The following is a 25,673-nucleotide window of genomic DNA, read 5'->3' as shown; positions in this document are numbered from 1 at the left end:
GAGACCCACCACTCCTCCCTCCCTCAGCCCCTACAAACAGTCCCCAGGCTCACCTGGTGGGGGACGACGGGCAGCCTGGACAGGGGGCTGAGGCCCAGCAATGGGGTGGTGGCCATGGCGGCAGCGGCAGCCATGGCCGAGGAGGCAGCCAGAGGGTCCACGGGCAGCTCCGGGCTCTGCTCCTGCTTCACCATGACGGAGCACAGTTTGTGTCCCAACACCCACGCTCCGTGTTCCACGTCTGGGGGAAGGGAGCAGGACCCAGGCTCAGGGGACTCCCAGGGCAGAGGGCTCAGTGCCCCTCCTACCCGCTGGGAGCTGCTCTGGACCGCACTGAGGAGAGATGCTAGGGGATACCAGGAAGCAGGCAGGACAGGGCAGAGGGGGGTGCTTGTGAGGCGGGGAGGCAGAAGTGGGCTGGGGCCAGAAGAGGTGGGGGCAGCTTCTTCATTCGGCAGCTTACAGCGTGGGCTTGGACGACAGACCTAGACCCTTCCTGACTGGCTGTGTGACCTTAGGTAAGTTGCCTAACCTCTCTGAACCTCAGCTTCGTCATCTGTAAAAGTGCCCGACAAGAAGTAAACATTCAATAAATGGCAGCTATTGTTGATACAGTTATTGTTATTCAGTAAACACTTGCTGAGTGCTGTGCTAGGTACTGGGGACCTAGCGAGAGTCACAAGCAGCATAATGTAGTTGGAATGGAAAGGGGAGGGGAAGATGGGGTCAGAGAGGCCAGCAGGGGTGGCATGGCCCTGGAGGCCGGGCTCTGAGCTATGACTTTATCCTACGGTAACGGGGAGCCACCGAAGAATTTTAAGCATGCTCAAATTTGTAATGTTAAAAAGATCACTCTGCATCCCATAACTAGAAGAACCTGCAACTATGATATACAACTATGGACAGGGGGGGGTTTGGGGAGATAAAACAGAAAAAAAAAAAAAAGATTGGCAACAGTTGTTAGCCCAGGTGCTGATCTTTAAAAAAAAAAAAAAAAAAAGATGACTCTGCCTGTGTGTGCAGACTGGACCGGCTGCAGGCAAGATGGAGGTGGGGAGCCTGTTGAAACCATCCAGCAAGAGAAGCTGAGGCCTGAGCAAAGGCGGCAGCCATGGGGATGGACAGGAAGGACAGACTAGAGACAAATGGAGAAGGAAGACTCCATAGGACCGTGTGACTGGGGACAGGTGGGGGACGAGGGGTGTGCTCAGGTTTCCCAGGGCAGTGTCCACCTCCTGCCCACCTAGTGGGCCTCCTGGCCTCCCCTGGGCTCCAGGGCTGGCAAGCTTCATTCCTTTTCCTGAAGGGAGCCCACAGTCCCCCACCCCGAGCCAGCCCTGCTCACAGTGGCCCCAGCACCTGGCAGCCAGAGAAGCAGCCACTGAGGCAGGTCCCGAGTCAGCCTGCGGGGGAAGGGCTACAGGGACCTTTGGGGCCCACTGCGGGTGGGGAGAGGGGTCAGAGGCTCCTGAGCCCCCTCGGAGGCCAGGCCCCACCCTGCTGGGAGCATGACTGGCTCAGCTCTGGGCCACAGGCCGCTCCTGAGCATCAGGAACACCCACAATCTTCCCAAATTACAGGCCAGCCCGCCAGCCTCTGGGGAAGCGGACCCCTGCAAAGGGCCCAGAGACAAATGGCTCTAAAAATAGACTTGGGGGGGCCAAGGCGGTGCTGGGCTGGTCCAGCAGGGGTGGATGGAGAACCTGCCATGGGAGGGAATGCGCCCCATACCCTGCTTGGCTGAGGCCAGGGCATGCCAGGAAGCTGGGACCTCAGCGGCCACAAGCCCGGAGCCACTTCAAACCCCAGAAGGTGTCCCTGCCCTTGGGGGTGGGGTTGGGGAGGGGCTACAAAGGCCTGTCTCTGCCCCCAGAGAATCTCAAAGACCCTCAGCACAGCTCTAAGCCTTTGATATATATGAACTCATTTATTCCTCCCCACAATCCTATGGGGCAGGCAGCATTATTCTCCCCATTTAACAGATGAGAATATCGAGAAACTCACTCAAGACCATTGTCCTCTGAAGGGAAAGAGGAGTAAGAACCCCGCTCATTGCTCTAGCCACTACAGTATTAACAGGACTTTTACAGGCATGATGAGAATAGCCACTAATTATTGATATATATTATGTGCTGGGTACTTTACATACATATTTTTTAATCCTGGCCAGAGTTCTCAAGGTACATGTTATCTTCTTTTTATAACTGAGAAAACAGAGGCCCAGAGAGGTTAAGTAACTTGCCCAAGGTCACACAGCAGCTGATGGAGGCATACCAAAGACTGTTTGGTTCCAAACCCAGTAACCCTTACTGCCCCCCGAGGCTGGCAGATGGGGTGGTGGCAAGGGTGTGGGGTTTAGAATCAGGGGGGTTGCTTGCTCTCAAGACCCCACTCTGTGTTTTACTCTGTGTGTGACCTAGACAACTCAGCTTTCCTGAAGCCTCATTTTCCTTATCTCTCAAATGGGGATTATGGTCAAAGCAATTCCTACATCACCTGTGAGTTGTGAGAAGTAGATGAGATAATTAACATGAAGGCACTTATGAGGGCTTTAGAAATGTTTATTGCGATTCCCATTTGTAGATGAAGAAACTGAGGCTTCCAGAGGCTGAGTCCCTGATCCCCTCGCCAAATATGATGGGGCACGATGCCTGTATTTGAGGAAATGCCCAAAGGAACCATTTCTAGGTGGGGCACAGTCTGGAGTTCTCGAAGGCTCATGATGTGAGAGGATGGACTCACAGGGCCCTTTGCTTAAAGTGGGGGAGTTGGGGAGAGGGGACCTTTAGAGGACCCTACCTTCGGGAATAAAAGTAGGGTGCAGGGGTCTCTCCCAGGTGGCAGTCAGAGGACATCACAGGATGGGGGGTAGGTTCAGAGTCTGGGTAACTTGTCCACATTTACTGTTTAACCGCCCCCAGCCCCTGGACCGTTCCCTCAGAGTCAGTTGTTCTCAGACCCAAGCATGCATCAGAATCACTTGGAATGCTGGGCCCTACCCACAGGGTTCCTGATCCAGCAGGTCTGGGTGGGACCTGAGAATCTGCATTTCTAACAAGCTCCCAGTTGGTGCTGCTGGTCTGGACCACACCACTGATCTAAGTCAGCAAAAACCCCTTTCGAGAAGTGCCCATATGAGATTGATGTAGTGGCCCCTCTGGTCCCTCTGGGCCCGTGCTGTCTCTGGGTCCTCCCACCCTTTACCTTGGGTGGTGTCCTCCATCTTGATGGGCACCAGGGGGCTCTGTGGCGCCGAGTCCCCGCTCAGGGAGTAGCTGTGCTCCGCCTGGATGCCCGGGGTGGGGGAGTCCAGTTCCATGTCCAGCAGAGGGCCCTTCTCGTCCAGCACGGGGTCATCAAAGAAGCTGCTGAACAGGTCGTTGGAGAAGTCCTCCATATTCTCCGTAAAGTGGTCCAGATGCTCTGGGAAGTGCTAGGAAGAAGGAAGGGAGAGCGGGGAGGCAGCTTAGCTTGGGAAGGGGGTGCAGATGCTGCTGTGGTGGTCCCCCAGCCCTGCCACGACCATCACTGTCACATCAACCTCCCCGTGACTCTTCCCGGCCATCATTAATACCACCACACCACCACATCCCCACTCCCCACATCCCCAGAGCCAACTATTATCATTTCTATCATTACCACCAGCACGGTCATCACGATATCTCCACCACCACCTCCACCCTCATTGTCATCATCCTCAAATGGCAGCTGTGGATGGCGTGAAAGAATCCCTGGCCCAGGGGACAGGACATGTGGCTCTGTGACCTTGGTCACATCACTTAGATCGCCCATGTCTGTTTCTCAGTCCATCCTACTTCCTTCATGGGAAGACTAAATAAAAGAGTAAACGTGTGTCTACGCCAGCAAATTTGCATCCCAAAGGCAATATTAGCGACTTCTGTTTCTCTTTCGCTCAGATGCAAGGTGGTGAGATTATAGAGGCCTCCTCCCCCCACCTCATTAGCACTGTCCCCACCTGTCCTCATGCCTCCAGCATCCCTCTTTTCCAAGCCATTCTTTATACCAAGACATTAGACTCTGGAGTCACATTACTTGGGTTCGAATCCTGGCTTGTATACCTTCTAGCTATGACTCAGGGCCGTTCAAACTGTGGGTGGTGACTCATGAATGGATTACGAAATCAATTTCACAGGTCACGACCAGAATTTAAGAAAAAATAAAACAGAACGAAAGAGAGAAGAAATATCAGAGCACACTGCACATAGAGAGCTTGAGTACCTGGTGAAATTTTTATCTGTTATGTCTGTGTGTGTATGTTTCTGGTCATGATGTAAACTATACTTCTTAGAAACAAAAAAGTCTGAAAAATATTGGTCTCCGTGATCTTGGGAAAGTTAATTAACCTCTCTCTGTTTCATTTCCTCCTTTGTGCAGTGGGGACAGTAACAGCTCCGTCTGCTAGGATTATAGTGAGGATTTAAGAAGTTAATACATGTGAAGCATTTAGAATAGTCCCTGGGACCTAGTAATCATTCGACAAACGTGACCTCTTCTTATTCATAAAGCACCCAGTGGCTGCCACATAGTAGGTGCTTATTTTTTCCTCTCTAAAGGAAAATTCCTCTCTAAGGAATCCTAAATATGTAAGGAAATGTTACTGCTGTCTATTCACTATTCACTGACTGGATGAACTTGCTGGTGGGTTGGAAGAGATGGTGGGGGGTTCTCGTCAGACCCTGGGGGCCCAGCTGGTCAGTGCGTAGGGATGGTTTCTGGGGGATTGGCTCAAGGTCTGTGGGTGGTGGCTCCTTCTGGCCTGGAATACTCGGAGGCTGTCCCAGTCCAGAAGGGAGGAGCAGAAAAGCCCTCTGCCTGAGCATAAGGGTCAGAAAGCCACATCCGTCCCTGGGGAGCAGGGAGAGAGCACAGCTCTGCCACCAGATGGACTTTCTTTCAACTCCTCGCTCCACGACTGTTATTGCATTTCTCCATGCCTCAGTTTCCTCATCTCTAAAGGGGAAATAAGAATTCCTACCTCACAGCACTGTCATGCAGATCAAACATTTGTTAGGTGCTTCATACTCACCTCAGGACTACAGGGGAAAATGAGTAAATACACATAAACACTTAGAACAGTGCCTAGTATGTAGGGAGCGCCTGATCATTGTTAGCCATTATTCTTATGAAACCACAGCTTCTAAGAGCTCAACTCTGGGCTGGGCTGAGCTGAGCTTGGAGCCAGTAGGGGGAGGTGGTTTGGTCTTCCCCCTAAAGATCAGAGAATCCAGGACAAAGTGAGTTCAGAAGGCACATTTACTTAGGTGCTCTGCTTTCTTCCCAGTTTGCCAGAACGCATCCTTGCCACCCTATATTTTTGTCGTGGTTTTAACCTTCCGAAGGGCTTTCACAGCGTTTCGTTTTATTTGATCCTAACAATTCCCCAATGACATAAGGAAGTTGCATATGGGCATTTGACAGATAGGGAAACTGAGGCCCAGAGAGCCAAGTAGAAAAGGGAAGGGGTCACAAGCCCACCCCACCCAGTCCTTCTCCAACAGCGGCAGGCATTCCCCTTTGCAGGAGCTGCCCGTGTGCCAGATCGTCAACTCCCAGAGGCGGGGTCTGTATCTGGTCCACCTGCTGGATCCCAGCACCCCGCCCATGAGAGCCACTCAATAACTTCTGGTGGAGGCACAGGACTTTGTACCCCAGAGGGTAATGCCATCAGTGTGTCAATCGTGCACCAGTGGGTGTGAGGCAATACCAGGAGGTCACAGGCCTCAGCTGAGCAAGTTTCTAAGAATAACTGATCCCAGATGAGGGCCATTTACAGGGGACAACCCGGGCCCCCAATCGCCCAGCCAGCGCAGGCAGGACTGTGCTGGCCACACCCTCCGCACAGCCTGGGCCAGCCCAGCTGGGGGCGCTTGCCCGGCTCTCTTTGTCTCTCTCAGGGTCTCTCTAAGGCCTGCTGTGGGGCCCCAGTGGGAGGGGGCTGTGAAGAGAGCGAGGGCAGTGAGTCAGCCGCTAAGGTATTTCTCCAGCAGCTGCTTCTCAGGAGATAAGGGTCTGCCAAGCCTTTCCCCGGGAACTGGGAGAGGAGCACAGCTTCCCAGTCTGGGCTGGGGTCTCTGAAGGCCTAAGCGCCAGGCAGATGCGCCAGGTCCTTCTCAGAGACCCCTTTTGGGGTGCCCAGAGGAACCTGCTGAGGGAGCTCAGTTGGCCCCCTTTTGTGAGCAGCCCCCACCCTACCTGCTGGAAACGGCAGCCAAGGCCCAGCAGGATGGAGCTTCAGAGAGTGGGAGCCAAGTGGAAGGGGAGGGCGGCCAAGGGGCAGGCCGGGTAGGGGCGGAGGACACTCAGAAAAGCAGGTCCTCCTTCTCAGGGCTTCCTTGTGTGCGAGGTGGACCTCCGTGGCAACAGTGGGCATGTCCCATCACCCCTAGTCCCACCTCCTGCTCCTGGGAGCATGCCAGAAGGGACTCCCTTTGGAGAGCTCTGTAGTCCTACTTCCGCCTGGTGTCTGGCCTCCCAGAGCAGCTCAGTTATGGTTGGTTTATACCATCAATTTAGATGCAGAGGGACCTGAGAAAGCCCATGGTCCATGCCCCCCACCCCTACCTCCATTTGCTAATGAGGAAACTGAGGTCCAGAGAGGGAAAGCCGACTCCCCAGGGTCACACAGCGAGCTGGTGATGTTGAGGGAGGGGTTCTTTGCAGCTCGGGGCTGCACAGGAATGCGGGGCACCTTATCCCTGTCCTCTTACCTCTTCCTCTGCACCCACCCTCCCCTCAACCCTGGAAGGCCCACTCTGGCCATCTCAGGCCTCCTCAGCTCCAGCACCGCCCCTTGGTTTCCCCGCAACCACACCCAGCTCTCGCTCCAGCTCACACACGAAAAGTTCAGGTTTCAGACTATCCGATGGAAATTATTAGGGGTGAAGGGCAGGATTCTATAAACGGCGGGGGGTCGTGGGTCCACGTTGAGGGGGATGGGGTCCCACTGGGGGTGAACGTCCTATGGGGGAGTCTTTCCAGGCAACGGGGGTGGGAAGTGAGAGAAGGAAATATTATGATGTGTTCCCCTCCTGCTTAAAGACTTTTTCCTACAATCCTGCCAACATAAGCTCCTTCTCGGCTGCCATGCGCGGCCGGCGCCGGCTCCAGTCTCTCGGAGGAGAGGTCCGGGGCCGTCCTGCTCGCAGCCCCGCACGCCCCACCTCTCGGCGGCACCTCCTCCCGGACCTGGTCTCGGCCGCCGGCCCTTTAAACCTAAAGGAGGACCGGGTCCTGCCCGCGCGGCGCGGCTCCCCAGGAGTTAACGCAGGCGCGCTGGGGGCCGCCCCCCGCGCAGGGATCCGGCCCGCTCATTGGTGGGATCCGCGCAGCCCCCGGCCAATGGGAGGAGGCTGCGAGCGTCCGGCCGCGGCGGCGGGAGGAGCGGGAGGCGGGCAGGGCTGGCGCGGAGGAGGGTCCCGGCTCCGTGGAAGGCCAGGCAGGGTAGGGCAGGGCAGGGCAGGGCAGGGCAGGGGTGCCAGATCGGACCTTGTGTCCCCTTCTGCGCCTGGGGCAGAGGCAGAAATGGCCCCTTTGAGCTTCCAGGTGGGCCCGGCAGTCCCACCGTGACCTAAGTCCCACGGTGTCCTAAGACCCTGGTCGGTTGCACGGCCCCGACCCCGCATCGCGAGCCTGGGGAATTAGAGAGGGAGGGTCTCCTCCGACGTGTCCCGCTCGAAGGGGAACCCAGGCCCCAATCTTAAGTCCTTTCGCGTCTCTTCCAGCTCAGCTCCTTCCGCCCCTCCTCGAATAATCCTACCACGGGGCGCACTGATGGGGCAGCCGGGGCTCTGTCCCTAGTGGTGGGAACGGGGCACTCCTGGGGCGCTAATAGGGCCGTCTGAAGCTCCTCTCAGTTCGCCTCCCCTAGTTCCTCCCTTGGGGTCAATGCAGAGAGAGGGAAAACTCTGGGGGCGCAGCTGTTTGCTGAGGGGGCGTGTGGGAGAAGCATCTCCCCGGACAAGGCAGCCTCAGAGCGCCCCCTTCCCTCTGGCCCCTAGCCCCTCAGCGTCTGCACCCCCATCCCTGGCTCTTGCCCCTCCCCCAGCCCAGGCTGATTCAGTCTGGGCTTGGGGAGAGGAGGGAGGAGACCGGAGTGGGTTCAGGCTGAGCTGTGGGATAGGAGTGGGGGGAAATCCCGAGCCGGACATTCCTTCCGAGAGAGTGAGCGCTGGGGAGAGATGGGAGGAGAGTCCTCTCACATTTCCCCCTTCCCTTCTCCCGCAGGCTGCACACCGCCCCCCGCCCCCCCCCCACCCCCCGCCTCTCGCCCCCTACACACACTGACCCATACATTCCGGGACGGTTACTTGCCTCGTGGTCACTAGAAAATTGCCCCCGTTTCAAGCTGAAGGGACACCAGTCTGAGTCACTGCTGTGCCCTGAGTGTGTGTGGGGGTAGGGTCAAGGGAGAGCAGGGATGGGCTTACGCGAGGGGTGGTGGGTCCCTGGTACCCAGCTGTCAGACAGTCCCTCCCTGTTCTTCAGCATCACCATCCAGCCATTTATCTGGGGGTCGTCTTCCCAGAGCTGGACTCTAGAAGGCTGTCCTTTGAAGGGGAAAAGGCCCTGGACTCAGAGGCAGGAGGCCCCAGGTCAAGATCCAGCTGTGCTCTGAAACCTGGGCAAGGCAGGTGGGTGTCTCCTCTCCAGGCCTCAGTTTCCCCATCAGCTACCGTCTGTGCCCCTATTGAGGCAGGGGTGGTGGGGACAGGGTGAAGTGAGCTAGTTCTCAGAAAGTGGGCTCTTTTCCTCTGCCCTGGCCTCCGGGGACTGGGAAGGGATGGAGTCGGTTCTCCCCGTCCCTGGAGCCAGCCCCTCCCTGAGCCTTCCTGGCAGGGCCGTGGGGGTTAAGGGGAGCGCATTGTTCCAACCTCCAACCTCACTCTCATCCCTGTTCCCCACAGGCCTGGGGAAGGCGGCTGCTGAGTTTCATATTTTCCCCTACAGAACTATTCACCACAGAGCCCAAGTCCAAATAAGCAGAAATGCTTGTGTGTGTGTGTGTGTGTGTGCATGCGTGTGCACATGCTACGCAGACATGGGCTGGGGCTCCTTCTCACACAGGGAAACACCACCTCTCTGACAGCGCAGGATGTCAGATCCACACCCGTGGACACATTCAGACAGTTCCCTATGCAACCTGGCACAGGTGGTCTTGCACAAACACGCTCTCATGGGCTCACAGAGGCTGACGCTGGCAGGCACTGACACAGACCCACCAAGGACACACTCCTTGGGTGTGACCAGACAGACATAGATTCCCATATGCTCACACGCATACATGCACTCACCCCAGACACGGTCACAGACGTGGTCATGCACACTCTCACACGAACACACACAACATCTCACAACACGGCAGAACTGAATGCTAAGAGTGCCAAGCCACATGTCTGAGTCATGTGACCCCCGTGAGGAAGCTGGGGCTAGGACAGGGAGGGTTAGGACTGGAGGAGGGGGCATCATGGGGATTGAGTGTTCCTGTGTGTGTTTGTGCTGGAGAAAGGAAGGGGGAGAGGACGGGGCCGGCGGCACTCGCCACAGGCTGCTTCTATGCAGAGCAGGGTCCCGGGGAGGGTGTGTATTCTCTGCAGCCCTCAGTCCTGTTTGTCTGGCCCTCCAGTTGCCCCTCCTGACACGGCTAACCCTTCCCTGGTTGGACCACAGGTCCCTCAGGAAGGTAGAGAGCTGGCCTGCAGGTTCCGGGCCAGCCCCTGGCATCGTCCAACCAGGCGGCCCATGAATGTGGCCCAACCCTGGGGCTGGTGCCAGGTACTGTCTGGGCAGGAGGAAGCGATGGCAGTGAGTACCGCCGCCCAGGGCTGGGATGAGCTGTGACTGGCACCCCTGAGGGCCCAGCAGCCCATGGTCTGGCCCCTGGAGATGTTGGTCCATAGGCAGTGGCCAGGGGATCCCTGTGGGACAGCTCAGGACACTGGAGACTAAGTGGCAGGGCTGGTGCTGGGGCCTCTGGAACATAAGGGCACCTTCACATCCATTTACTCATCACTCATGCATTTGTTCAGTCTTTACTGAGTACCTACTGTGTGCCCAGCCCTGTGGATACAGAGATGAACAAAACCTGATTCCTTCTAGCAAAAGGCTTTGTGACCAGCGGCGTGACTACCCCATTTATGAAGCTGGTCCAAGGCTTGAACTCTAGAACATTCTCCACCTTACATCAAGAGGGATCTTCTAACACACATATGACTGTGTGACTCCCCTGCTCAATAACCATTGATGACTCCCTACTGCCCTTAGGATTGTTTCCAAGTTCTTTTCGTCTAGCTTGAAGTGATCCAGCCACGTTGCCTCTATGTCTTACTGTGTCCAATTCCCATCTGTATCTCTAGAGCCTAGCGTTGGTCCAGTCCATGCTAGGTGCTCAGGTGTTTGCTGACTGACTGACTGACTGAGTGGGTGAATGAAGGAATGTGTCAGTGAGCTAAAGGACTGAGGCCTTTTTTTTGCAGCTGAGCCTCCAGGAATGACCGCCCTGGATTCCGCTCCCATGCCAGCTTGTTCCCGCTCCAGCAGTTTCCATGCACCTGGACTCTTTTTCTCGGCTCCTCCCTAGTGGGGCCCATTGTACCCATTCTCCGGGTTCTTCTTCCCCAAAGCTTTTTTGTTCTGAAGCCCCAGCCAGACCAGCTACTGGGGGACCACAGCCCCCCAGCTCAGCACTGGAGGAGCTGCCTCCAGGCTTAGGCCAGGCCCAAGAGTATAAACAGAGCCCAGTGGCCAACTGGCCGAGCTGCTCTCCCGGCCCCTGGCCAGCTGGAAGGCCCTCCTCGGCTGGAGCCTGCCACCAGGCGCTGGCTGGAGTTCCCTTGGCCTCTTCCCTCTCCTTAGTGCGCTCTGCGTTGTCCTGGCCTGTCTGAGTTGTCCTCAGGTTTTATTTTTGGAAGAAGTTGCTTTCTCTCTCCTTATTTACTCCCTTTCTTCGGGGAAGGAAGGTGTGGGACCCCTGGGCTCGGCTGGGGATCAGGCTGTGACTCCCGCCCCTGGGGTCTGGCCCTCTCTGGGGCTCTAAGGGAGGGGACCTCCAGAGACTCCTGATCCATCCATTGCTTCAAAGCCAGCTGCCTCTGCCCTCCCTCCCCCACCCAGTGTGTGACTAATGCCTGCCCCTGCCCTTCTTGAACAGCCCCACAACAGCCAAAAGAAATCATTACAGTTTGGGAGCCCAGAGGAATTCTGGCATCATTAGGCCCATCCCTGCTTATCTGCAGAGGCAGTGTTGCTCAGTGGTTAGGAGCAAGGCAGGCAGACCCATCTGGTTCTAATGCTGGCTCTGCCACCTCCTGTGTAGCCTTGGGCAAGTTACTTCACCTCTCTGAGCCTCAGTCTCAGCTAGAATATAAGGGTACTTATATCTACCCCATCAGTTTGCTGTGAGGATTAAATGAGATATTTGTTAAGTGTTTTATGCAACACAGGCATTTGGGGGGTTTGATTAAAGGTAGCTATTAGTATTAGTACAGAAGGAAAACTGAGAGCTCAGGATGGCACAGCTCAAGGTAAGCAGCCATCTCCAGAGTCTTTCCTCTGTCTCTAGCTCCCTTCCAAGGAGGAGGTGGGCGGAGGGGGTGGGGCTGGCATCAGTCCAAAGGAGGAATCTGCTTGAGCTGATGGCACGGGCAAACCCCTGGGTCGTCCGTATCTGCCTCCTCCCACCGTGCCCAGGCCTCCTCTGGGGCAGGGTTTCCTCCACCGCCCCCAGGGGCCTCTTTCCTGCTCATGGAGAGTGAGGAGACCCAAGCACTCAGCCCCAAGTGGACCCCAGGCCAGTGGGACTCTGTGAGGAGGGGCAAGCTGGGTCCTGACATCACAGAGCGGAGAAGCTGGAGCCACAGGCGTCTGGGCCAGCTGGGGCCCTTCCAGCCCGTCCAGATGTCTCAGGAATGTGCTGAGCTGGGAGCTACCTCGCTCCCTCCCTCACCACCCCCAACCCTCATCCCCTCATCTGCTTGCTCAAGCTCTGCCTCTGCCCCACCCCCTCCCCTTCCTCTTTCATCTCTCCCCTGGAGGGCCTCGTGTCCACTTTCCCTCCAGTACCCTCCCCCAGTCCAGCTCCCTCTCAGACCTCTGAACGGGTCATGAGGGCAGGACCCCCTCCCCTTCTGCAGACCCCACAGGCTGGCCATGTAGGGTGAGGGGAGATGGGAGCCTGAGCTAACTGGGAGGGGAGCGCTCTGAGCAGATAGTGCATGCCAGATCCCAAATGTGGAACTGATTTGCAGCCCTGGGAGAGAAAGGGGTGAAGGCTTTGGGGCGGCAGAGGGCAGGGCTGGGCCTCCTCTCTGGGAGGATGATGAAAGGGGCTCCGGGCATCTTGTCCCAGCTGATGGGTGGGAGGGCCAAGGAGGCGAAGTGCCAGGCTGGGCTGGGCTCAGAAGGAGGGCTCAGATCTTTTGAGGCCTCTGGGGCCAAGAGGGACATGGTTTGCCTTATAGTGGAGGGTCCTGACCTGTAGGAGGGGTCGGGGAACCCTGTTTAGGGTCCTGGGGTTGGACCAGGAGGAAGGACATGGTTCAGGCCGGAGCTCTCAGTCCCAAAGACAGACAGCCTGTCCCTCTGCAAGGGTGGAGGTCTTTGGGCCTCCCCAGGCCAGCCTGGCCCCCAGTGCTAGGGAAGAAAGAGCCAGAAGGGAAGTGGTACTCCTGGCCCAGTGTGAGAGTCACCTCAGGGCATGGGGTGGAAGTCAGAGGAGAGAAGGGACCTGGGGTGGCTGCTGCCTCTGGCTGCTCTGGGGCTCAGGGAAGGCCCACAATTCTGTCTCCCCTGAGGGAGGTCCCTTGTCACCCAGATTCCCCAATGGACTCTAGGCCTCCTAGTGCTGAGATGGCTCAGAGTTGCTGGGACCACCACCTTGTCCAGCTCAGAACTATCATTGGCTCCCTCCTGCCTGCTGAAAAAACTCCAGCTCCTAAGCACAGCGTTCAAGGTCTGTCATAAATGGATCTCAACCTAGCACTCAGCCTGGGGCCCCTCAGCTTTCTTTTCCCTCCAGCCTAGTGTGTGACCACTCCCAGCTCCTCCAACCTGCTGTGAGCCCCAGGGCTGCAGGGCCTTTGCTAGTACCACTTCTTGTGCCTGGAGTGCCTTTGCCCTTTATCTCCTCATTCTAACACCTCTCATCTTTTAAGGCCCAATTCAAATGCCGCTTCCTCCAGGAAGCCCTCCTGGATCACCCAGCTGGAAGAGTTTTCTCCCTCTTGTGCCTCCATAGCACTTATAGACTGTTAGGTCACTGGTTAATATCATGCCTTGAACTCTAATTATTCACAATGGGACTCATCTCTCCTTCTGAACTTTAACTTCCTTGAGGGTAGGATCTGGGATAGAGTTCATCCTTGAACCCTGTGCAGGGCCTTACATAGAGCCTACCATACAGTAGGCCTAATAGTAATGATGATAATAAATAATAATAATAATAATAATAGCAGCTAATATTTATGTTCCAGGTACTGTTCTAGCCCCTTCCATCAGCATCTCATTTAAGTTTCAGAAGATAAGGTAGGCACTATTAATAACCCTATTTAATGTTTGAGGAAACTGAGGCACAGAGAAGTTAAGTAGCTTACCCAGCTTCATTCAGTTCACAAGAGGTTGAGCCAGGATTTGAACCCATGCTCTGATGGCAAAGCGTGTGCTCTTAAGCACACCTGACAATACTGGTTGTTGAAGGAATGACTGATTTCCTGCTATCCCATCCCAACACCTGCTACAGGGTCAGAAACGAAATACGTGCCCCCCGTCCATGCACTGGGTCCTCACCTGGCACCCTGGTTTTGCTCGTCCCTGGCCACCTGTCTCCTGATGCCCAGAAAGACAAAGCCTTGAGAAGGGGCCTGGCGTCTCCTGGCTTTACCCAAAGAATCTTCCAGCTCGAGAAAGGTCAGACAGACAGGAAAATAAAATCCCTATGATGAGGGCTCAGCACAGGGGTGGGGAAGGTGGGACGTTCCTCCAAGGGCTGTCCAATGCCGGGGACCTTCCTTTCCAGCAATGACAACAACGATCAGAATAAAAACGGCAGCAACAGCTATTGTTTACAGATGGCTCACCACGCGCCAGGCCCGTGCGAGGCCCTCTACACAAGGTGTCTAACGGAATCCTCATAAGGACCTATGTTCCATGGTCATCCCCACTTTATGGATGAGGAACACGCTGGGAGACGGAGGGGCACCTGTCCAGGCTCACACAGATGACAAACAGCGAGAGCCAGGATTTGCTCCCAGGTCTGAGCAGCTAAAGGCGACCACTAATGGCCAGGCCACCTCACCTCAGGTACGGCTCAGCTCCCCAGTGTTTGTCGAGGTATCTGCCACTTGACCTGTGGACTCGCTGCCTGGTCGGGTCAGGTCTGGGAGCAGGCACCAGGTCTCAGGACATTCCTGTTCAGAATCTGCCCACCGTGGAGTGGACTCAGGGCCTACAGCTCCCCTCTTCCCCAAACCCGTGCAGCCTTGAGAGACCAGGACATTTAGAGCTGGGTCTATTTCTTCTGCCGGGAGTGAGTCCCCGGGTGTCCATTCTATTCTATTTTATCATTCATATACATGCCTTCTATGCATTCTTTTACGTGCACAATATAGTTCATAATGGTAAAGGCCATCATGGTAAAGTGAAAGATAGGTTTTAGGTTGAGATTTAGCTTAAGATCACTCTTTGAATAAGTAAATAAAATCCACTTAAAAAAAAGTACCATCAAAGCTGGAAGTGTGGAAGTGTCCTTTTGTCCACTATCCATCCACCTACCCATTCATCTATCCATCCATCACCCCTCCCCACTCCTTCCTTCCATCCATCCATCCATCCATCACCTCTCCCCACTCCTTCCATCCATCCATCCATCCATCCATCCATCCATCATCCCTCCCCACTCCTTCCTTCCATCCATCCATCCATCACCTCTCCCCACTCCTTCCATCCATCCATCCATCCATCCATCCATCCATCATCCCTCCCCACTCCTTCCTTCCATCCATCCATCCATCACCTCTCCCCACTCCTTCCATCCATCCATCCATCACCTCTCCCCACTCCTTCCATCCATCCATCCATCCATCACCTCTCCCCACTCCTTCCATCCATCCATCCATCACCTCTCCCCACTCCTTCCATCCATCCATCCATCCATCCATCCATCATCCCTCCCCACTCCTTCCTTCCATCCATCCATCCATCATCCCTCCCCACTCCTTCCTTCCATCCATCCATCATCCCTTCCCACTCCTTCCTTCCTTCCATCCATCCCCCCTCCCCACTCCTTCCTTCCATCCATCCATCCATCACTCCTCCCCACTCCTTCCTTCCATCCATCCATCCATCACCTCTCCCCACTCCTTCCATCCATCCATCCATCCCCCATCCCCACTCCTTCCTTCCATCCATTCATCCCCCATCCCCACTCCTTCCTTCCATCCATCCATCATCCCTTCCCACTCCTTCCTTCCATCCATCCATCCATCACCTCTCCCCACTCCTTCCATCCATCCATCCATCCCCCATCCCCACTCCTTCCTTCCATCCATCCATCATCCCTTCCCACTCCTTCCTTCCTTCCATCCATCCCCCCTCCCCACTCCTTCCATTCATCCATCCATCCCCCCTCCCCACTCCTTCCTTCCATCCATCCATCCATCCATCCATCACCCCTCCCCACTCCTTCCATCCATCCATCCATTCCCCGCTCCCCACTCCTTCCTTCCATCCATCCATCCATCCCCCTCCCCACTCCGTCCACCCATCCATCCATTCCCCCCTCCCCACTCCTTCCTTCCATCCATCCATCCATCCATCCATCCATCCATCCATCCATCACCCCTCCCCACTCCTTCCACCCATCCATCCATTCCCCCCTCCCCACTCCTTCCTTCCATCCATCCATCATCCCTTCCCACTCCTTCCTTCCTTCCATCCATCCCCCATCCCCACTCCTTCCACCCATCCATCCATCCATCCCCCATCCCCACTCCTTCCTTCTATCCATCCATCTATCCAATAAATAAACATTTCTTGACCACTCAGCCGCTATAGCTATAACTACACAATAGACAAAAACAATTCCTGATACTCCCTGAACTCTCAGTCTAGTTCAGTGATGAGGAAACCAAGCCCTAGAAAAGAGAAGTGATCTGCCCAAGGTCACACAGTGAGTTAGGGAGCTGAGGTGAGGTCCTTCCAGGCAGAGGAGAACACACGGGCAAAGGCTCAGACCTGTCTGCCTCCTGAGCAAGTCCTCTCCATGGCTGCTTTCAGACTGCCTCCCGGCTCTCCACAAGGGCCTGAAGAGCCTGCCTGACTCCACTGTTCTTTCATTTTTGGTATTCTTTTGGAAGGGAAAAGGGGACAGCTGCTGCTGTCCAGCTGTTCTGTGGACCACACAGCCCAGCCCAGATGTGTCAGCCTCTCTGTGATGGGTGAAATGGCTCCTGGGCTAAGAGCCAAGGGCCAAGGAAGCTGCAGTGAGGGCTCTGTTCCCGGAGAGATGGGAGAAAAGGCACGCGGGAGCTGGCCTCAGGAAAGCCCAGTATTGCTCTGGCTGTCAAGTTGGCCTTATTGAGGATATGGTGTGTCCAGGCCATCGGGATCAGGATCTTTGACCTTCCAAGGAAATCATCTTTGCCCTGTTTTCTCTGATGGTTAGAGTTCTGGGCCATATCTTGCCCCTCCCAGCTTCTCCTGAACCAACACCCCCACCTCTACCTTCTCCTCAATCCTGGTCAAGGGTCTTGTCATATATTCTGACTTCCCCTAGCCTGCTCAAGGGGGTGACACAGTGTTCCAGCCAGAGCAACGCTCATGGTCTTAACTTAACTCCACCCAAATCTTCCTTATCCATCCTGCCCCCTGGAGCGCTGAGACTTCCAGAAGAACAGCCTGTTCTCCAGCATCTGGAGCTGGTTTCTTGAGGGAGGTTCAGGGGCAAGCCAGGTCCCAGAGAGGGATCCTCCTGGAGGCCTCAGTACTAGGACTTGCAGGAGGCACATGGTATGGGGAGGGGAAGACACAAAGCGTGGGATGTCCTTCATCCTCCTGTCTCCTGGCACAGTAGCCAGGCCAGACATAAACAGACCCTCCTGGGGAGTCCTGGGAGCTGCCGAGCGGAGGTCCATGTTGCCAGGCGGGCTGCAGAGCAGCATCCGGAGTGAGTATGAGGGATGCTGCATGGGATGGGATGTGGGCCGTCTCCTCTCACAGGCCAGGCAATGTGCTGGCTCTGCCCCTGTAGCTCTAGGCATCCCCGGTGCCCTAAGGATGGGCGTGGCTGAGGATGAAGGCGGGGCCCCTCTGAGAGGAGATCCCAAACTTTCCTTGCCCTAGAGGGCAAAGTTCAAAGCAGAACAAGAGCAGGAGAGATGGTTCTGTCTCCTCTGTGACTCATTCCACGGGACCACTGCCCAGAGGACAGAGTTAACTGTCCCCTCCTCTCTAAGTCTCAGGGGACAATGATGCCTATAAATGATCCTTGATAAAAGGGACACAGCCCCAATCCTCCCCACTGAAATTTTTTCCAGTAGCTCCTTTGCCAGTAGGGTTGAAGACATGGGAAGGGAGGCTGCAGAGGTCACCTCCTCTGAGAAACCTCTGGTGACCTCCGGCTGGGCTGGATGCTCCTCTTCTCACCATGCTCTGCTTCACCATGGCGCCCCGAAGTGCTGTCACTGTCTACGTCCCTCTCTGAATCTCTCATTCAGCTGCGGGGGGCTGGAGGACCAGGTGTGCCTCCAGCCTTCATCTGGGTAACCCTGGCCCCAGCACAGATGCTCCTTCAGTGCCCAGGTGTTGAAGGACCAGATGTGTGTACTGAAGAATGACCCTCCCCAGCTGGTCCAGGGAAGCCGGAGGGACCTCCCAGCAGATTGGGGCACACAGAGCCTTTCTGTGGGATCGAGCATACCCATCACCCTCAGGGCTGGCCAGGCCAGGACCTTGAGAGCCCCAGGGCCCCTTCTGGAATTATCAGTACACTTCTTCAACACGCAGGCCTGTCTTTTTAAAAATATTCTCCCCTTCTCTTACAAAGATTGCCTGGTCTAAAGTAATTTTCTCTACAAATACAGTAAATCCTTGAAATGGAGCAAAGTTCACCACAATGTGATGGAAACTTGGCTTCTGTCCTGTGCCTGGCAATAAAGGTGGCAAAATAAAGGTGGGCAAAACTCTTATTTCTGTGGGGCTGGTAAAGAAGTGACTGCCTTTAACTCGTGGAATTTTCTCAGTTTGGTTCACTGAATGCAATAAGGTTTTGCAGTCTTTACTTTTGCGCCTTCTGTGATGGCACAGACAAACTGAAAAATATTATTTTTCATTGATCCTGCAATAACACAACTCCACATTTTAGAAATGAAAATTTTAGATTCAGCTTATTGCCTTCTGGTGGAGTTTTACTATATTGAGTACTGTTTTGTGCTATACTAGGTTTATGGCAGTGAACAAAACTGACGTGACCTTGCTATCATGGAATTTACTTTCCATGGAGGAAATGGACAATAAACCAATAAATTAACTGCAAACTGGGATAAGGGATAAAGCAATCAAGGGCTGAAGCAGAAAATGACAGGCACTTGGGGTGGTTCAGGAGGCTACTCCAAAGAGGTGACATTTGAACGGAGGCAGGTGAGATGGAGAGAACTGGAGGGAAAGCCATCTAGATAGCAAGAACAGCATGTGCAAAGGCCCTGAGGCAGGACTTTGAAAAGACTTAGTTTTCAGCTAGGTAACTGTGGGTCCCAGAGTCCCAGAGCAATCTGAAGGAGAGGAAACTGGGGAAGATGGAAGCCTTAGAGCCTTAATGCTCAAGGGTGAGGCCTAAGCCACAAGTCCAAATCTGGTGTGGGTCAGCTAGCTCTAGACTGCCCTAGACCGGGGGGCTGCAGGGCTGTGCATCACACTATGGGGATAGCTCAAGGCAATGACAACTCATTGGAAACCATGGAGAGCCCCTCCTGAATCTCAGAGACAGTGCGGCTGCAGGGTCCTGATGGCCAGGAGCAGATGAGCTTAAGCACCCTTGTTCCCCCTCCCCAAAAGATGTGGAAGCTGGCCTGGGCCCCCTTTCCTTCATCCAGCCATGGTTGGTTGAGGCCTACTTTGGATGCAGCAGTGAGCAAGACAGATGACCCCCTGCCCTCAAGGAGCTCATAGCCCCAAGGGAGAAGCAAAAACAAAACAAAACTCCGCTGTCCCAACAAACTGAGTGTTTTGGAGGAGGAGTGGGTGTCTGGGGAGATCTCCCTTCCCAAATAGGAGGCCTGGGATTTGGGCTGTTCCATTAGTTTTTCTCCATTAGTTTTTTTCTAGCAGATTCTACTCTGAGAACTGAGTGCCTTGGCCCTTGGGTCCTCTTTCCTGTTGGTGAGAATTTAAAGAGAAACACACACACACACACATTCCCCTTTTAAGGGCTCTTAAAGGCCCACACACAGACATAGCAACACCCAAACACACATATTTCTCTAATCTCTCTAAATCCCCCAAAAGGGGGGTGGCGGTGGTGATTCTCTGCTTCCTCATTTATCTCGAGGGAAGCCACGCTGGGGGCCGGGGGAGCAGCCCTCAGCCTCAGCCCCATGCCCCCCTTCCCCTGGGCTGTCCCTGGGTCCGGGTCCTCCCCACACCTTGCCTCCCCAGCTGCCCCAGGTAAACGAGTGTGCTGGGCAAACATCCTTGCCGCTTCCTGCTGCTCCCCTCTGAGACAACAGACGTCCTCTTCCTCGTCCTCCTCGTCCTCCCCACACCCTCCCTGGCTGGGGCTTCTCTGGAATCCAAAGCCATTTCCCCCTAGAGAAACCAGAGTCAGCCCTTGCCCTTCACCAGGGGAGGGAGGCAAGAGGCACCAGACCCAGTGTCTGTATCCGAGACGCGACCTGTTCTCCCTGCGGCCCTTGATCTCGGTTCTCGGGGCACCAGACACTCTCTCATATCTGCCCGGGGCCCAAAGGATCAGAGGGTAGAGGGAGGGGGCTCTAGGGCGGCCCCATCAGGAACGGTGGGAGAGTGGGGAGGGGGAGGGAAGAGCAGCCCCTCTGAGGGGTGTCTCTGAGAATCACACAGACAAGATTGCAAGAGCAGGGAGGTATCTTCACAGAAGAAAAACAAAACAAATCCCCCGGCCACCTCCAGGAGCACCTGCCTTCGCTTTGCCAACTCCTCCTCCCATCTCTGTCCCAGCGAATGTTTGTGTCCTGCCTAGTTGTGTTCACGGTGAGCGTACTTTTTGAATTTTGCTTTTTGCCCAGAGCAACAGAACACGCACATCTTCCATGTGACTAAATGGCCTTCATCTGGATTTTTAGGAATGGGGGATACCCTGCTGTCCACCTTCCAGACTGAGAAGCACACAGACTCCATCCCTTCCCATCCTTAACCCTGGAAACATTTTCCTATCCTTATGCAGGATCAAGAGAGAGTTGTGGGTGGGGTTGGTATGGGGTCCCAGCTGGAAGGGGACTTAGACATCTAAATGGAGGCACCAGAGAAGGTAAGTGACTTGCTCAAGGTCACACAGCAACCCCTAGCCGAGTAGTTCTTACCACCATCCTATCTAGTCTCTGGAGCTAGTTAACTGTGGAAACTTACCTGCCAGGCATCGTCCTATGTTCGTCTTTAATTTCCTCACTAAATCTTTACAATAACACCATGGGAATGTTCTGTGTCTCCATTTCCCAGGTGAGGAAAGCAAGGCCCAAGGGAAGAAAAGTGACTTTGAACTGCCCAGCTGGCTGGCGGCAGAAGTGCCACTAGAATCCAATTTCCTGATTCCCAGCCCAGGAGTTCTTTGTGTCTGCTCTTCGGAATCCTTTCCTCTCCCCCGGCCTCGCCTGGGCCTGAGGGCAGGAGCTGCCCAGCAGGGCTTCCCCCCCCCCCAGGCCCAGTGCTGGATCCCACTGTCTGGTCGTGCCTCCTTTCCTGCGCTGGACCAGGCCCAGATGAGCAGCTGGGGATGCAGGCTGAATGGAACAGCGGGAAGAGGCTGTCGGCGGCAGCAGAGTTCATTCAGAAGAAAGCCCAGCTCAGAGCGCCTGAGGGCTCCGGGAAGCCCACGGGGGCTCTGCCCACCCCCGTGGCTGCAAAGGCACCAGCTTCAACAGACGCCCCTCCCTCCGACCAGTATCTGTTACCAACTCCAGGAGGGGGGGATGGAACCCCAGAACCCTGCCACTTTACTCCTAGGATCCGTGCCAGACCATCATAGAAAGACTTGATCCAACCTTTCCCCATTTTACAGACAAAGGGACCGAGGCCCAGGGGGCCCAGGGAGGAGAGCCTGGGGGCCCAGGCTTACAGCAGGAGGCAGAAGCAGAGGCAGGACTAGAACCCAGGCCTCTCCACCAGCATCGCAAGCCCCTCCCCTCCTGGCTTGGCCCGTCATCGGCAGAAGTGTGCTTCCTCTGCCTGGGACCAGGGGCCTTCCTCAGAGAGCAGGGTGACCCGGATGTGCCGCCTAAGGGAGGACTTCAAGATCTGGCACCCCATGCGTCCCTGCCTCAGGTTCCCGTGCTTGGCTTGTTTCCCCGTTAGTCTGGTGGCCTGGGACAGTTTACGTGGAAGTCCAAGATGCCCAGTCCTTTTAGTCTCTAGTGTCTTGGCTTTTGTCTGGCCAAGTTCATCTTAGTCCCAAGAGGTAGAGACCAGCAGGTAGAGACGCCTCTGCCCCCAGGTGATCCCTGGGGGGTGTGTGTGTGACAGAGAGGGAGACTGGAGGTTCATTGCAAGGAGGAGTGGGTTCCCCCCAGGTTGTTCGAGCTGCCTGCATTTCAGCCGGGCAGGCCCTTCTGAACCCAAATATTTTCTCCTGTTACTGAGCCCACGCCCCTCCCCCAGGCAAGGCCTTAGGGCTGAGCCTGAGAGGGAGGGAAGGAGAGAGAGAAGCCACGTTTCCTTAGGGAGGGAGGGGGAGAGAGAGAAGGACAAGTCCAGAGACAGTCACCGCGACACAGGGAGAGAGAGAGAAAGTCGGGGAGACCAGAGGGACAGAGAAACCTAGAGACACAGCCATGGGGAGGAAGGGCTCCCTCCTCCTGAGCGATCACCCTGCGCTGCGCTGAGCAGCTGTTCCTCCCTGGGGGATCTCGGGCCGGACTCCCGGGGGCGGCCGCGGCAGCACCCCTAAGTTTCCAAGTCTGGCTCGGAACCGGGGTCTGGCTCTGGCCTCCTGGTGGTGGTGGGGGGGGTGGGGGTGGGGGTTCGGGTCTCTGGCGCTCCGTACTCTCCCCTGTGCGCCCCCCAGCGGAGAACCAGCCGCAGAGCCACCGAGGCCTTAAAGGGGGCGCAGGAAAGGGCGCCGCCACTTTGCGCCCAATCTGGTCCTGGAACCGCGGGGTGGGTGGAGGACGACTAGAAGACGTGGGCGGGGGGCAGGACGGGTGTCTCTTTTGAGTTCATATCCGAGGATCGGATGGCCCCGACGCCTCGACGTCCCCTTCCCCTGGAAGGCGGAGGCCAGTGTGTCCACAGACGGAGCCCCCAGGAGGGGTGCCCCCTGGCGCGAGCTCAGAGGCCGCGGTCCGGGTTCGGGTTCTAGGGAGGTGTCGAGGGGTCTAGTCGCCAAATCTCAGAGCTGTAAGCACGTGTCTCTCCAGGGGACCCTACACAGAGCCCCCTCCCTCGCTTCTGCCCAGTGATGTGCGGTCCCGTCCTTCAGGGGGAGCCCAGGCGCGCCGCGGAGAGGGGTCGGAGGGATGCAAGGGGGACGCAGACCCTTCATCTTACCGCATTGTTGAGGAAATCCGACTCGTTCAGATCCCCCAAGTCCAGGAAGCTGGATCCGGGGAACAGCCTGTCGGCCGGGAAGGGCTCCAAGACGGCGTCCATCGCGGCCGCTCCGGAGACCCCTTCGGCGGGGCTTCCCTCACTCCAGGGCGGCGGCGCGCCCGGCCCGGAGCTGCTGCCTGAGCGCTGGCAAGCCGGCGGGGGCAGGTCCGGGGCGAAGCCCCGCGGGAGAGGCGGGCGGAGGCGGCGCGGCCCCGGGTGGGGGGCGCGGGGGCGCGGGGGGCGCGGGGGGCGCGTGGCCTTAGGGCAGCGGCGCGGAGCGGGCTGGGCTCAGGGGCCCCGGGCGCACCGCGGGCATTCAGCCGACTCCTCCTCCTCCTGCTCCTCCCGGGGCGCAGCTGGCTTCCATGGGGAGCCCGGGAGAGGGGCTGAGGGCCTGAGGAGCCCCCCGGACAGGGTGGGAGCCGGGGGCGGGGGAGCCGAGCGCTCCCCCGAGACCGAGTGGCCGCCGCGCGCGCCGCTCTCTCTGCGTCTCCCTCTGCACGGCTTCTGTCACTTTCCTCTGTGAAACCGGGAACCCCGGGCTGGAGAGCCCAGCTGGCCAAGGCGCCACGCCCCCACATCAATATTCACGATAATTTCATATTAATGAGGAGGGGGGTGTGGCCCGAGGCATCGCCCCTCCTCTTTTAAAGAGACCGCTGCAAGCTAATCTTTCTTGCCAAGGAACGCTCAAGGAAGGGGCTTGAAGCAACATCGTCCTGGAGCCAATAACTGTGTTCCTGGAACCTCGGCATCTTGTTAAGGTTTTGGCAGCCTCTCTTCCCATAAGTTCATGAGGGAGCTGAGTTATTTCCAGTCTACCAGCCTTATGCTAGAGCCTGAAGCAAATCTAAAGTCAGGGAATTCCATCTCATGGGCCCCTCAACAGGTCTCCTGTCAATGGGGAGATTTTCACAGGCCTCCTCCTCCAGGAAGCCTTCCCTGTTCCCCTGGCTGGAGCAGTTAACCACGGCTGTACACTCACGGGACATCGTGTGCTTATCTCCGCGTGGCGCCTAATGCGCTATTGTCATTGTTTGCGCATGAGTCTATGACCCCACTGGACTCTGAGATCCCTCAGGGCAAGGACTGCACCCAGTTTTCCTGTGTGTGAAGGGGCCTGGTGAACAACAGAGATGGCCGAGGACCTCTCTTCTCATCAAGCATCAAGTCCCCCTAATGGTTTTGAAGGGCGACAAGTTGGAGAACAGCGGCCATGGAGTCCGCCTGAGCCAAGACGCTGGCTGGCTGCATGCCCCATGGTCACCAGACACTCCCAGGCCCCCTGGATCCATTCCCTAAGTGGCCCCGCTCCTGAGCACAGCTTAATCTCTGGAAAGGGCTGATAAACAATTACCAGGCACCTGAACAAATGGAGGTGGTTCAGAAAGGCACTCCCTCCGAGGGCTGGGCACACAGTTTCCTGCCCAGAAGTCATTAATAGGATTAAGTGTGTCCTCTCTCTCTGGGGCTTTTAATTAGCTCAGGAACCAAATGGCCTTTAAGAGGCAGAGATGTCATTGTCGTTAAGCCAGGGATGTCATCGAAATGGCTATCTTGGTGCGGAGGTGGGAGAAGGACACACACACTGAGGCTGAGATGGCAGCTGTGTGCTTGCCTGGGGCTGGCAGGCAGGCACGTGGCTTTTCCTCCATCCCATGACCCAGTTGACATAGTTCTGGAGAATGAAGTTCTGACCCTCCAGGCTGTCACATGACTGTTAGCTCCCGGGCTTCCCGGGGAATTTGCTCCTGAGAAGCTGGGAATACAGCCCATGCTCTGGGGACCAGTTCGCCAGCCATGCAACTTTGAGAAGTTAGGCAGGCCCAAAAAGAAATCAGTTCACTCTCAAAACAGCGGCAGGTGAAATAAGGGTGCTGAGACCACGAGTGTTTTCCTGCAATGCATCACATCTGGCCAACTGGGGAACGTTCAAACGCTGAGAATGTGGCTGATCCTTTTCCGGGATGGGGCAGCGGTCTCTGGCTGGGGGAACAAACCAGTCTCTGGTGGGTGAGCTTGCGGCCGCAGGTGTCTGGAGTCCTGGCTCCTGAGCCAGAGTCCTTGCAGGGCCCCAGGAGAAACAAAAGTTCCCCTCGCCTGAGGTTGGCTGGAAATTGTGCCTGTGTTCCTCCCAGGCTGCTCTGTAATTAGAGACACAGGCACCATTTAAGTGATTGGGGAAGATTATACAGTTTTAGATAAATAGGATTAGAATGTCGTCTCTTTCCTGATTCTTACCCAGGTGAACACCCCAGGAAACCAGTGACAATAATCCTGGGGAGACATTCTGGTTCCGTCGCCTCCTGTGGAGTCTGAGAGCATGATCTCCCAAGAGAAATCCTGGGGGGAAGGGATGGGGGGGAGGAGAGAGGAGGGGATGGGCGGTGCAGACGCCGGCACGTAGTAGGAGCATGATGATTTTTTTTGGGGTGCGGGGATGGCAATTCCAGCAAAGGCGAGAATGGCAGGGGACTTACTCGCACGTTCTCCAAGTATTATTGAGCACTGACGTACAGTCCCTAGACCCGCACTGGCGATACAGTGGTGATTAAGAACATTCCAGAGTCCGTGAAGAAAGCACGAGTAACAAAACTTTAAGATGATTTCAGATAGTGATAGGACCGTGAAGGAAATAGAATAGTATGGTACGATTGAGTGGGTAAGGTGGCCTCTCTGAAGAGGTGATTTGTAAGCTGGGAACTGAATTGTGAACGGGAGTCATTGATGGGGCAAAATGGAGGGAAAAGCATTCCAGGCAGAGGGAACAGCATGTAGAAGAGAAAGAGAACGAAAGACTGGGAAGGGCAAGCAGTGACATGGGAGTGAGATGATGACGGGGAACCCCAATGCCCTACACAGACCCGGTACATATGGTCATACTGAGG

General features: G+C 56.0%; 1 protein-coding gene across 2 annotated transcripts in view; it reads right to left on the bottom strand.

Annotated features, from left to right (window-relative positions):
• The window catches only part of CREB3L1 (cAMP responsive element binding protein 3 like 1), a 35,355-nt gene extending 12,040 nt beyond the window's left edge, over positions 1-23,315 (bottom strand). Inside the window, exons 1-3 of one of the 2 annotated variants that reach the window (XM_023653952.2) lie at positions 22,744-23,315; positions 3,205-3,433; positions 54-241 (exon numbers count right to left, since the gene is read on the bottom strand). In XM_023653952.2, coding sequence (XP_023509720.1) covers positions 54-241; positions 3,205-3,433; positions 22,744-22,845 — 519 coding nt within the window. In that variant the 5' untranslated portion in view covers positions 22,846-23,315. The remainder of the gene's footprint in view (positions 1-53; positions 242-3,204; positions 3,434-22,743) is intronic. The other variant, XM_023653953.2, reaches the window with a different exon arrangement.
• Positions 23,316-25,673: the final 2,358 nt, after the last annotated feature.

The sequence above is a fragment of the Equus caballus genome, chromosome 12 (assembly GCF_041296265.1).
Source record: "Equus caballus isolate H_3958 breed thoroughbred chromosome 12, TB-T2T, whole genome shotgun sequence".
In the NCBI taxonomy this organism is placed as follows: Eukaryota; Metazoa; Chordata; class Mammalia; order Perissodactyla; family Equidae; genus Equus; species Equus caballus.
Note: the sequence above shows the minus strand (reverse complement) of the source record. Positions and strands in the feature narration are given on the sequence as shown.